Below are 13828 nucleotides of genomic sequence, written 5' to 3'. Positions count from 1 at the left end.
CGACTTTTTATCCATTCTAGATCTGAAGGATGCTTTTTTCCATATACCAATAGACCCTGCTCACCGCAAATACCTATGGATTGTCGTGGCAAGCAAACATTATCAGTTCAAGGTCCTACCATTCGGAGTCACAACTGCTCCAAGGGTTTTCACAAAATGGTTGGCAGTAGTAGCAGCTGTAAGAAACTGGCTCTATATATACTGCACCAAAGTGGCGTACAGTGTGTATAGAGTCCAAGAGTCTCCAGAGGTAGGCAGAGGTTAAAGTTAGATAGAACCTTACTCTCTAAAGTGGTAGCTTGGTCGAGCAGTAAGGCAGTATCAGAGGACAGTGTTAAGCATTTGATGTACACACTCAGTCAGCAAATTAATTCACACACTCAAGGACTGAACTCTAGGCCAATTGTTTTTGTATAAAAAATATACTGTTTATTTTTAGAACTAAGCAAGCCTGGAACAGGTAAGCATTAAATACTTTTCAGTAATAAGTTACTGGATGTAGAACTGTTTGAAAATGCAATAGGAATGGTACTTTGTTTGATTTACAGGGGGAGCAGTAGTATGCAACACTTAGCAAATACAGTACATTGAAATGAATAGGCTTTTACAGTAAATTGCAGGTAAGTTACTTTTCTAACTCAGTGCTGGATATTTAGATTCAGCACTGGGACATTTCCTGCAACCAGGTGAGTAAACACGTTTTGGTTATTTGTGCGATTTTTAAGGAATATTTTTAGATTTTAAAACTCCACACTTAGAATCTTTTTAGAGAAAAAGTGTCAATGTTATCCTATAGAGGGAAAACAGGTTAACGGTTCTCAGGTAAGTAATCAACTGTAGGAGTTAAGGTTCTGGGGTTAGACTCGGGGGTCTCCCAGGGTCAGTGATGCACTGTTGTTGCACGCTCAGCGGCACTAGGGCGGCCGGGTGACTAGTGTTGAGGCCCAATGTTATCCAGTGGGGGGTAGCAGGCCTCCAGTTGGTGGCTGCTGGCAAGCAGGCCACTGGGTTGTGGGAGCAAAGCTCCTAGGGTTAAGCTCAGGGCAAGTTGGGGACCAAAGTAGCACCAAAGGTGCACCCTCAGTGGCACTGGGGCGGCCGGATGTAAGGTGCTGTTTTAAAGTCGGGTGCCCTGTTGTTTTCAATGGAGAACCTCCAGGACAAAGAAACACTGCAGGCTCGGCGACGAGGATCTTCTGGGTGCGGCCACCACTTCGAGGGGTAAGTTGGGATGTCGTGGGTTGGGTAGGCACCGTTAGTTTGGGCACACAAGGCCGTGGGGCGTCGGGTGCAGGGGTGCCTGTTGAGGTTCGGATTTTCTTACCTGCTCTGGTCGCGGTAGGGGGGGGGGTCCTCTGGATTGAGGCTGCAGGCGTCGTCTGTAGGCAGGTCAGGGGTCGCTGGTTCTCGGGTCAGGATCGCCGGGGGAAACCTCCTCCTGGTGTTTTTCCACTCTGGCTCAGGCCAGGTTCGGCGGGTGCAGAGTGGGCTGGATTCGTGGTGTCTGGCTGGCACCAGAAGCTGCAGTTTAAATACGTCCGGTGTTTACGGGAGAAACAGTTTGGGAAGTGAAGGCAGGCAGGTCCTCTGGGGTTTGTGAGGTTGCTGGCTGCTGGACACGCCGGGATTTCGCAGGAGCAGGTTCGAGGGGAGACAGGCCTGTAGTGGGTGTAGTCCTCTTATTAGCTCTGCACAGCTCTTCGTCCTTCTTATCTTCTTTTCTTGTTGTTGCTGGATCTGAGGAAGGAAGGTTCAGGATGCCCCCTAAATACTGAATTTAGGGGCGTTACAGGTAGGTAAAGGGCAGGGACCAAAGGGTCCCTTCCCTGGGTTGGGTACACCCCCTATTCTGCCACTCTCCACTGGGAGGGGGGCTGGAGCCTGTCCCTCATTGGCTGAGTGCCCCCCCCCCCCCCCCCCCGGCCTCCCCCCCCACCTGAAAGCAGCAAATGGTCTGGAGAGGCTTACAATGCGGCATGCCTTTGAAGCTTCCCCTTCGTGAACCCTGCCCATGCTGGGGGAGGAGGCTTGGCACCTCGTCCCAGGATGTGCATTGGTTCCGGCCCCAGAGAGCAGCAAGCTCTCGACCCAGGGGTCCAGAAACATGTCTGGTGGTGGCAGCCTAAGCAGCCACTCAGCCAGGTCCCCTAGTAGTTGGTCGAATTTCAGAGGGCATCTCTAAGATGCCTTCTGTTGTGCATTTTACATGAAATCCCACACTGTCATCAGTGTGGGTTTAATGTGCTGAGAAGTTTGATACCAAACTTCCCAGTCTTCAGTGTAGCCATTATGGTGCTGTGGAGTTCGTAATGACAAACTCCCAGGACCATATACTCTTAATGGCAGCACTGCACTTACAGTGCCCAGGAATGGACTAGGGCACTGTAGGGGTACAGGGCTCCTGCACCTGTACCCTCACCACTGGCATAGGGCACCCAGCTAGAGGGGTGACTGATCTATGCCAGGATAGTGGTTTGTGGGCATGGTACACAGGGATGTGTGCCATGTCGACTCTTCATTTTGTTCTGCACCAAGACACGCAGCCTGCAAAGGAAGGGTGTGAGTGTCAGTGTACAAGACCTCTAAGGGTGGCACAACAAGTGCTGCAGCCCTTAGAGGCCTTCTCTGGTCACAGTGCCCTGGGTACCTGTGGTACCATTCACCAGGGGCTGACATGTGGGCAGAGATGCCAATTGGGTTTATTTTGGGGAAAGAACACAGGCCCTGGGAACCTGAATGGCAGGGACCCAGGGCACACCAACAAAGAGTGCATCAGTGTCCAGGCAAAACGTGTGGGGGGGGGGGGGGGGGGGGGGAGGGGGTTACTGCAGCAGAAACCCACTTTCCTACAGCAGCCCACCTGGGAAGACAACAGATTCACGTCTTCACCTACCTAGACGACTGGCTTGTAAAAGCCAGTTCATACGACAGTTGCCTGCAACACACAAACAAAACTGTGCAACTCCTTCAACTAGGGTTCACAATAAATCACGTCAAGTCCCATCTTCAACCTTCCATGTCTCAAGACTATCTAGGGGCTACCATAGACACCCACAAAGCTGAAGCTTATCCAACTCCAGCCAGACTCAAAATATTTCACGTAATGTCTCAATTCCAGCCTCAACACTCCCTACCAGCTCGAGTGTTTACGCAAGTACTAGGAATGATGGCGTCTTGCATTGTCATAGTCCCATATGCACGACTTCACATGCGCCCTCTGCAAGAGTGCTCATCACGTCAGAGGAACCAGGCTCGCTGTCGGTTATCAGATCTAGTGTTGGTAGACTGCCGCACCCATCGCTCTCTGCAGTGGTGGAACACACAAAACCTGTTGAAAGGGCGGCCTTTAGTGATCCGGTTCCACAGATAGTACAGATAGTACCGACAGCGGACACATCACTCACAGGTTGGGGAGCACATCTCCAAACCCACAGAATTCAGGGGATGTGGAGCCCTCAGCAGAAACAGCTTCACATAAATCACCTGGAACTATTAGCGATTTTTCTGGCTCTGAGAGCATTTCAAGTGCAATTATTACACAAGACAGTACTAATTCGCACAGACAACATGACGCCCATGTACTACATTCAACTATCTCGGCTAGCTCAGGACATCTGGAGATGGGCCATTCACCACAAAATCTTTCTCCTGGCGGACCACCTCCCAGGAGTGGACAATCCGATGGCATATCTGCTAAGTCGCCAGACACAGCAAATACACGAATGGAAACTACATCCTCAGGTACTCCTCCCATTCTTCCAAATATGGGGCATCCCAGACATAGACCTGTTCGCCCCGCATCTAAACGCAAAATGCCCAAACTTTGCATCCAGATACTCACACCCTTCACCAAAAACTAAGGCTTTTACCCGGTCTACTCACCCAGAGCCATGGCGACATAAGACACCCAGATCCCAATCAACTCAATTTAGCGATCTGGCACCTGAAGTCCTAGAATTTGGTACCTAAATCAACAACCAGGCTGTATGAACATTATCAAAGAAGCTAGGCGTCCTACCACCAGAGCCTGCTATGCAGCCAAATGGAAGCGGTTTGTGATTTATTGTAACAACAACCACATCAACCCGCATGACGCTTCCATACAAAACATTATATGCTATTTCTTTCACCTGCAACGTACCAATTTAGCATACTCATCTATCCGCTTACATCTTGCTGTGATAGCTGCATACCTCCAAAATAGGCAGCACCTGTCTCTTTTTCGGGTACCTGCCATTAAAGCATTTATGGAGGGACTCAAGAGTTATTCCACCAACACGTCCACATGCTCCAGTGTGGAATCTCAATGTAGTTCTCACTTGGCTAATGGGTCCACCCTTTGAACCGTTAGACAGATGTGAACTGCAATTTCTTACATGGAAAGTAGCATTTCTTGTTGCTATCACATCACTCAGACGAGTCAGTGAGATACAGGCATTGACCATAGAAGAAGCCTTTTTGCAGATGCACCACAACAAAGTAGTTCTTGGGCCAACCCTAAATTCTTTCCTAATGTCATTTCTGCCTTTCACATGAATCAATCGGTTGAGCTGCCTGTTTTCTTCCTTCAGCCCGATTCAGTGGCAGAGCGTGCTCTGCACACGCTAGATGTCAAACAAGCGTTGCTGTATTACATCGAAAGGACAAAACTTTCTGTACCACTGATCAACTTTTTGTAGCCTTTGCTCCACCACACAAGGGCAATGCCATATCAAAATCGGGTATTGCACGGTGGATTGTAAAATGTATCCAAATATGCTATCAAAAGGCTAAACGAACACTACCAGTTGCCCCTAGAGCACAGTCTACACGTAAACTGTGAGCTTCTATGGCATTCCTAAGGAATATACACATAGACGATATATGCAACATGGGGCACCCCACACACTTTCACAAAACATTACTCAGTGGATGTGTTAGCAACACAACAAGCTAGAGTTGGCCAGGCAGTTTTACGTACACTCTTTCAGACTACTGCAACAGCTACAGGTTAGCCACCGCTTTGGGAGATAACTGCTGTACAGTCTATGCACAAGGATATGATCTGCAGCTCATATGCCTTGAACGGAAAATGCTACTTATCAGTATGCATCTGTTCTTGGCATGTAGAGCTGCAGATTCATATATGCCCACCCGCCTCCCCAGGTACCTATACCTGTTGCAGTTACATCTTACTTAGACACATGCATTCATGGACATATATTTCTACCTACTCTTTCTAACTCCATTATCACCCGCTGCTGCAAAACAATCTAACAGTTGAGTCGATGCCCATGCGCACTATCACCTAAGGGAGGAGTCACCTACCTCGTGACTGGAAAGACATCTCCCAAGAAAAACAAAGTGCAAACATCCGGACCCAACACTAGATGGCGATCTATGCACAAGTATATGAATCTGCAGCGTTACATGCCAAGAACAGATGCATACTGGTAAGTAGCATTTTCCTTAGTGTGCTTAGCACGGGGTGGCCTTTCAAACTGCACCAGCATTTTTAAAGTGGCATCTCGAGATCTTCAGTGGTGTCTGTCGGACACCAGTCTAACATGCAGCAGACCATTCGCCCTACCCCACCCAGAGCTCACTGTAGTTACATATGCATCATTTGTGGGTTGGGGCAGTCTTCTCGAAAATATAGAGATCATGGGTCTTTGATCCCCTGAGGAGCAAAGGCACCACATCAACCTACTGGAGCTGTGTGCTATTTGGTTGGCTCTGAAGGCCTTCCTGCCATCCATCAAGGGGAAGGCAGTTCAGGGCTTAACGGACAACAAGATCGCCGTGTGGGACTGCTAAAAGTAGGGCAATGTGGGGTCAGGAATCCTGTGCCAGGTGGCACTGCATCTCTGGAAATAGCTGGAGTTTCAAGGGATCTACCGGACTGTAGATAATTTGCCAGGTTCGCTGATTGGGCAAGCAAGTTCTGTGCATGTTGCCTGGCTGATCACAAAAGCATCTTTGTACTGACATTGCTCAAGTCATCCTTGCCTGGTGGTTGGGCCTTGGTTGGACCTATTTGCCGCAGCCGAGAATGCAAGGTCAACATTATTGTGCACTGGAGTTTCCAAAAAGAGCTTTCCTGGAAGACTGTCTGCAGTTGGATGCAGCCCTCCTGTCCGCTTTACCACCTCTGCCTTAACTGTTTTGAGTTTTGAAGTTTGAAGATGATCAGGACAGACTGGTCTTAGATCATCCTGATAGCTCTATATTGGATCAGGCGAGTGTGGTACCCCAGTCTGTTGAGCCTGAGCATTAGCTTCTCCATCTAGCTGCCTCTTAGAGAGCAACGGCTGTCTTGGCCACAGGGGAGGGTGCTGCACCCGCATCTCTGCACCCTGCACCTCTCTGTGTGGAGATTAAGCAGCATCAACTGAGCTGATTTGATTTCCTTGTTCAAGTGATTATCCTTGTTGCTTTGCATCCATATACTAAATCTCTTTATTCAGTCATTGGGTGAAGTTTGTAAGCTGGTGTGGAGATCACAAGGTTTACCCTCTGCTGACTATTGTTCTGTCTCTGGCTCAGCAGAGTTTACAGCGTGCCCTACTTAAGGTTATTTGTTGGCTTTTTCGGTCTTTCTACATGTGCCCGATCAACCCATGTTATTCAGATCACCTTATGTGGTGTGAGTTCAAACTTCTTTTTGATGAACGTGGTGTTGTCCTTTTTTGTAGGGTAGTTCATCGCTCTCCCTGCTTTTTTTTCTCTCAGCTTCAGCCTTTTAGGAGCAGGATAGGCTTCACCGATTGCACCTCAAAAGAGCTCTTTCCTCTACCGTTGAGCATACAAAAGAACTCCGGTTGGATGAGCAGCCTTTTCTAAGTTTTTCCAGTGCCAAGATCGGAAAGGTGGTGCCGATGTGAACCTTGGGCAGGTGGTTTGCCCTGGGCATGAAGACATGCTGCACCTTGGCCATAAAGGAAGCCCTTGAGGAACTATCGGCTCATTTCACCCGGGCTAAGGCTGCCACTTTGGTGTTGGCAAAAGGCGTTCGGGTGTTGAACATCTGCCAAGCTGCTACATGGGTGTCCATACACACCATCACCAGACTTTACTGTCTCAGCAGTCCAGGGAGGGCCATTTCACTTGCTTGTACCTGCAGGATTTCCTGATGCAAGCCCACTCCTCAGACCCTCCACCTTTTAAGAAGTTTTTTTGGTATCTGTTGAAAAGGTGAGCAGTCTGCTGTTAAAAGAATCCAGCAGATGAAAAGTTCTGCATCTTATGATTCTCACTGGTAGTCCTAAACCTAGGATAATCCCACCAATGTGCTAGGACCCTGGAACACTTCTATTACATATATTTATTCTTCTGACATTGGCAGTAGCCACCTCAATATTTCATACTCTGGTGGCTCCACCATAAGTCAGTGACAGGCTAGCTTTAACTGCAGTTTTAGTGTAGAAATATGCCATATAATTAAAAAAAAAACTAGCCTACACCTCTGATGTAGCTGCAGAGCAAAAATACAGAGCAAGAATCCTGACCAGTAAAAAGTGCATCAGCTGCATGTAGTATTCACTGTAACTTTAAGAGAACCAGCAGCTTCCCTCAGCTAGCATGCAATGTTCTAGCAGTTTGCCTCAGAAGCTCAGTTCTTTTTGAGTGCCATCCCAGAGGGAAACATCTGTATATAATTGTATTACATTGACAGTCTAGGGAGGGGGAGGGTTGTGCATGACTACAGTGAGGATACCTATGATGCAGAACTAGAATTACATGTAACATTTGCTTCTGGATTGTAGGCTTCTCAATGATAGAATAGAGTAGCAAGCATATCCCTACTTCCCGGCTGTCAATGCTGTAAGAAATAAACCTGCACACAAGTATGGCATGTAAAAAAGGAAAGAATATTTGAGTAGGCTAATTAAATACATTTCCACTCTGGAATCTTGATCCAAACAATGTCTAGTGAATGTGTAAAATAATTTTCAGGTTGCTGCCTTGCCTATTTCTGAAAGAGGAATATTCTGGATACTAGTGGCATTTGCTGCTTTTCCTCTAGTGGAGTGTGCTTTGGTTTACCATGTAAAGGTGTATTTGTCAATTAGTAGCTACACGTGATGCAGGATACAGTGCAACAAGCTATAGTCTATTTAGAGGATGCAAACCCTGTTCGGAGAGGACCATAATTAGCAAATATGTCTTGTTTTTCTTATGGATTTAAAATAAAACTTTAGAATTCTCTTCAAGTCTAGAAAGTGGCGCGATCTCTGCTGGAGAGGACAGATTGGGAAAAAAACAGGTAGAAACTAGGAATCCACCAAGGGCTTTTGGGCTATACTTTGTTTTTTCATGTAGACATTGACTGCAGTCATGTCATTCAGTGTAAATCCTCAACGATTGTCCAGTTACTCTTGAAATCCAAAGCACGAGACATCTTACTTCGAACATGTACATCTTGTATAATATTTCACAACAATTGGTATTTTATAAAAGACTAGTTATACAGTTCTTCCATTTTCTCCATATAGATAACAGTTGATGACTGCTTTTAAATAACTGTCCTGTTTATTTACTCATTTATTTGAGGGTTTTATGTAGTGCTAGCTAAACTCACAAGAGGCCGTCTGAGCGCTTAACAGAAACTGTCAGAAATAGAGATACATTAGATTATTTGAAAGCACCTATCCTGCTCCCAAAACACAATTTTCAAACCTGCTACTATGATAGTCACTCCTTTCTCATTTATACTCTGAGATTTTGATAGGTTTGGAACATAAAAACTTAGGTGCTTGTTGTGTTGTAGATCAAATTCTTTGCACTATCCTCCATCTAGTGTTAGGTACGGAATAATTATTCTGAATAATGGAAGTTTTTTTTTACTTGAAGATTTCAGTTTCACCAACAAGTAGTTAGCCTGGAGCCAAAACCCACAGTGGATCAGCACACAAACTCTGTCCCAGATTTCCTTATGGTTTTCATGTTTTGAGGGTTATGTTTGCTGATACCTCCTGTTGTCCCCGCACTACCCATCAATCAGTTTTCCTCACCACACCAGTTGTGTGTACCTTGCCTTTGGTTTTATGATCTGATGATTAAAGATGAGATCTGCTGCCCTGCAGCATTATTTGGAAAATTTGTAATGAAGAGTTTGAAACCTGAAGTAAAGAGAAAGGAAAGGGCTGGTGCTATGTCTTGGTTAACGTTTTTATGTTTACGGTTTGGGGGTGTGATTTTGAATTGTAAGCAACCTTTATTGCATCTTCTTGCAGCAGACTTGTGCTAGATGACTTGTCAAAAACATTACTACAATTTGTTCTAGATCATGTGCACATAATGTAGCGAATACCATGTCCGCTATAAACAATAGCAGCTTCTAATCACCAGAAATGTGTTTGTAAGAAATTCAGATGTCTTCTATTTTTCTGTGAATCTAAATTTCAGATGCTTATGTCCTTTCTTGGAAGGATATTGTTTTACCCCTTTTTGGAATAAATAAGGTAGTGTTTTCACCTCTACTTGAATTGTTTCCTACAGGCTGTTTCCAGTGGTGGTAGTGAGCCACAGATACTGGACCTCTCCAATCGCTTCTACACACTCATACCTCACGACTTTGGAATGAAGAAGCCGCCTCTCCTGAACAATCTGGAATATATTCAGGTAGTTGCTGTGGCAAGCATGGGCTGCTGCCTTGTTTTTTTTACTAAGTTGCATGTTCAGAATACTAATTAGATCTTCATAAATAAATGTGATCCATTATGGTCTTGTCACCTGTGCCTAGATTGAGCTAGTTTGCTTTGGGAGTGGAGGGTAAAGGGTAATGTGTCTTTCTGCAAAGTAATTGTTTTAAATATTTTGTGACTTCAAAGCTAGAAGGTTTCCCAAGGCTTACCTTGAAGCCAAACATAAGCTTAGAGATTTACGGGGATACTTATTCAAATACTGCTCCTTAGTGCTTTTGTGGCTTCAGGTAGGTGACCTGAGAAGGGATTAGTCAGAGTAGTACAATAAGCTTCAGTGGAGACTTGTATCAAGCAATCATTTGCACAAACAGGCATTACGCCACGAAGAGGAGAGGAGTTTGTACCTACAAATAAAGTTACACTGTTGTTTACCTTTGTTGTGTTTATGGCTGTCCTTGATGTATTGCTATTACAGTTGCACGCTTGGATACTCATCGCACAAGACTTTCCCTTCTCTTCTGAATATCCCACTTGTCAATCTATGGCAATCAAGTGATTGTGGTTGAGACCTTTTAATAGTGATTAATCTTTTCTTTGGCAAACATAATTGTGTGATTGTGTGATTTGTTCTGAGTTGTTAGTAAGCAGTACCACCCCACCCTGCATATCCCTGTTCCCCCTTTAAGCTCGGCGATCATATGAGCCCGCTGAGGTTTTTCCCTTTTAAACTTGCATAAAGACATCCAAGCTGAGCTTTGATATCAGGGTTGGTTCCCTGATCCCACCCCCCTTTTTCGCAAGTGGCTGCAGCTCTTTCCAGACAATTTGAAGAATAATGCTGGTGACAGAGTAATTCATAGTAGTGGCCACAGACCTCTTTTTACCTGCCCACCTGATGGGCAATTCCTAATGCTTCAACCAGTTCTATACAGGTCCCCTCATACCGGAGAGCCTTTGCGTGTGCTGCTGTAGAGCACATGCTTTGCACGCTCCTGCCATCTCGTGTTTGGTGTAGACATTGCTAGTGTCCCCTTGAACTAAAACCTTTGGTTTTGAGGTGACTCATGATTCTGCCCCCAAAATCCACTGTGCACCAGTACTTTCTGTATGGAAAAAGGTACCCCCTATAGATACTGTTTTAGGTCTGGTACAAAGGGTGGCAAGCAAACCACATAGTTGTGCTAGATACCACTAGACCTGTATTACTTCACAGGTGGCTACAAAGAGCTCAAAAGACTGACCACATCAATAAACCTTATACAATCAGAATATATTCATTGTAACAATTGCATTCATTTATTTCTTTATTTTAGTCATCATTTTTAGGCAGGTTTTTGTTTTTATATACTGTATATAACATGGACACAACCAATATTGTCTCATACACGATGCAAATTTCTACTGCAGTATTCAATACCAGCTCAGTTAGTTATTTGCATCAATTCTTATTAAAAACACATAGTTTGCCAAACAAAAGCCTTTGAAGTGTTAAATATAAAACAAACTTCACAGAAGAAATACCTTGCAGATATACTGATATCATACTCCTAAGCACAAATTTCCACTCTCTCCTTTACAAAAAAAAAAGTATTTTTATTGAAAAGAAACAGAAAACGATGCAAACAAAAAACGAGTGCAGTGAGCTGTTTCAAGCTGGCGATGTAGATTTTCAGTAAAAGACAAAGCATTACATTGGGTCTGTAACACAATCCGTAGTTTCGTGGTCCCCTTAATCTGTTAAGACATTACAGTGTTTCATTGTCAAGGGCTAATAGGGGGGATCGGTAAAGGGAGTGCATAGCAAGCCTCTACTCTCCTTCCAGGGGCCCCATATTTTTGACCATTTGCGCGGGCATCCCCTGCTTTCATAGACAAACCTCTCTGCTTGCATACACCAGTCCATGTCGGATTCCCAGTCAGTGTGTCGCAGCTTAACCCCTCTCGTCCATGTTCTGGCGATATTGCGTTTTACCACCATGCAGCCCAACGAGACCCATATTCTTTCAGTTCTTGAGAGATCCGTAGCGTCCCAGATATTCTTAAGACAAAGCCATGGGGAAACTTCAACAGGTATATGGCAGATCCGGTACATGGTTGACACAACCCGTCCCCAATACTTCTGGAGGATAGGGCATTCGCACCATTGGTATAGAAAAGGCACCAGTTTGGCCACATCCGTGGGGACAAGCCGAAGAGCCGAGTATCCCCATTTTAACAAGTGCTGAACTAGGGTAGTAGGCTCTTTGAAGTATTTTAAGTTGTATGAGTTTGAAACTGGAACGGATCGCCGCGTCCCGGGGTGATGCCAGGGCCTCCCTCCAATCATCCTCAGTCATGCCCCCGATATCATCTGTCCATTTTGCGCGTATTGTGTCAAGAGTGTTTGGTGTGTTATTGAAAATTTTACGATAAGTCAGTGAGATGGCTTTTTCTGGGAGGTAATTGTCTAGTAGCCTATCCTCCAAGGGTGATGATACGGACAAGTCTGTACCTCTAGGTATTGCTTTGTATAATGCGCTACTTCCTTGAAGGTATCGAAAGGTTTCTCCCTTTTGCAATTGGTAATGTAATTGCAATATGCTGAATGGGACGATCCCGCCCTCCACCCACAGGTCCGCGACTTTGGAGAGGCCAATCATGTCCCATTTGTCAAACCTGGGCTTTTTTGATAGCATACCCAGTTGATAAGACCCAAGCAGTGGAGTAACCCGTATGATTTTTCACTTCCAGCCCAGAGGTCCTGTTACCATATGTGCCATAGGGAAATCGTGGTAGAGGTCGGGGTATGTCTGGACGCATTTTGCCCCACCATACAGCACCCTCAAGTAGTTACCCGGAAGCATATTATGCCTGTCCATCCTATAGGCTGGTTCTGTAATGGGCCGGTGCATCCAATGATCAAAGAGCACTAATTGTGAGGCCCAATAGTAGGATCTAATGGCGGGCAAGGCAATGCCACCATCATACCAGCTTTTAGTGAGCTTACCGAGAGCGATTCAGGGTGTACCATTATTCCATAGCAGAGTGTGTACCTCCGAATCAATGGAACAAAACATTATTTCACTCAAGTATACCATTCCAACCTCTAATCACATACACTAACAATGACAATGGGAAAGAAACTTCAATTTCAGCTATTGTTGTGTTGTGGGATAGGACCTTGCATAATCAGTCAGCACCTGTTTCGGTGGTATTTGCAGTGTATATCCATCTTCTTCAGGACCACCTATAGTTAAAACTAAATAGTGGGGGATAAGGTGGGGTATCTGCAATAATAACATTAAAACGTTTCGGTCAGCCTGAAATACAATTTCTTGATTAAGAAAAATTCCAAAGTTAGTTCTGCACAAAGAGAAGACCTCCACCTTTATACAAAAAATGAGAATTCCAGGACCGACACTGTGAGCAAAGGCCTTAATTGTATAAAACCTTATAACCCATAGACAAAAGAAACCAAAATTTCTTTATTCCCAAGTACCAGTGACATGCAAACATATCAACAGTGCAAGTTAGCATGAAGGACACAGGAAAACTTATTACAACGTTCATGTGTGGAATAGACAAAAACCTTCCCTCCCCCTTCCCCCAAGTACCTCATGGGTCCCAGGCACTGTACCTCCCTTCTGGGTAAATATGTATCCCATATGTCAGGAGAGTTCCGGGACATACAAATTAATGTTCTATAGCAATAGCTAGAGGTATAAATGACAGATTTAATGAAAAGAAAAGATTATCATGGGCCGACTGACTCTCACTGCATCACACCTTTGCAGTATCCTGTATATGGAAAACCAAGGAGGAAATAAATCAAAAGCAGACCGCTGGTCATAAAGCAAAGTAGATATCCCCAGCCCATCCTCTTTCCACCCAAAGCTATCTAGCACTCACATACTAGGTTGGGTAATAAGGTTGCCAACCCTAAGGCTTGAAGCGCTTTCAGTACTTGGAAGCAAGCACTGCCTAACCCATGTCCTGGAGGGATCTTTAACACATGGGTTTTAACAAGCCTGGCCATTATTAGTGCTGAACAAATTTGGATACGGACATATGCAAATAGCTAACCATTACATTCTCAACTGAATTCTACCAGCCGGTTTGGAGGTACTTCGCAGAGCACTTGAACCACTGCGTAAGTCAGGAGAAAATTTGACACTGAAGAACTGAAAATGAATCCCCTTTTCTCCTGTGAACATCCTATGAAA

The 13828-nt window shown here is 45.0% G+C and overlaps 1 protein-coding gene across 1 annotated transcript in view; it reads left to right on the top strand.

Annotated features, from left to right (window-relative positions):
* PARP1 (poly(ADP-ribose) polymerase 1) overlaps positions 1 to 13828 on the top strand; it is a 331612-nt gene that overhangs the window by 207443 nt on the left and 110341 nt on the right. Inside the window, exon 16 of the mRNA XM_085610418.1 lies at positions 9481 to 9603. Within this exon, the coding sequence (XP_085466544.1) occupies positions 9481 to 9603 (123 nt within the window). The remainder of the gene's footprint in view (positions 1 to 9480; positions 9604 to 13828) is intronic.

The sequence above is a fragment of the Triturus cristatus genome, chromosome 6 (genome assembly GCF_964204655.1).
Source record: "Triturus cristatus chromosome 6, aTriCri1.1, whole genome shotgun sequence".
NCBI lineage: Eukaryota > Metazoa > Chordata > Amphibia > Caudata > Salamandridae > Triturus > Triturus cristatus.
The sequence above is the reverse complement of the archived record's forward strand: the minus strand, read 5'-3'. Positions and strand labels throughout refer to the sequence as shown.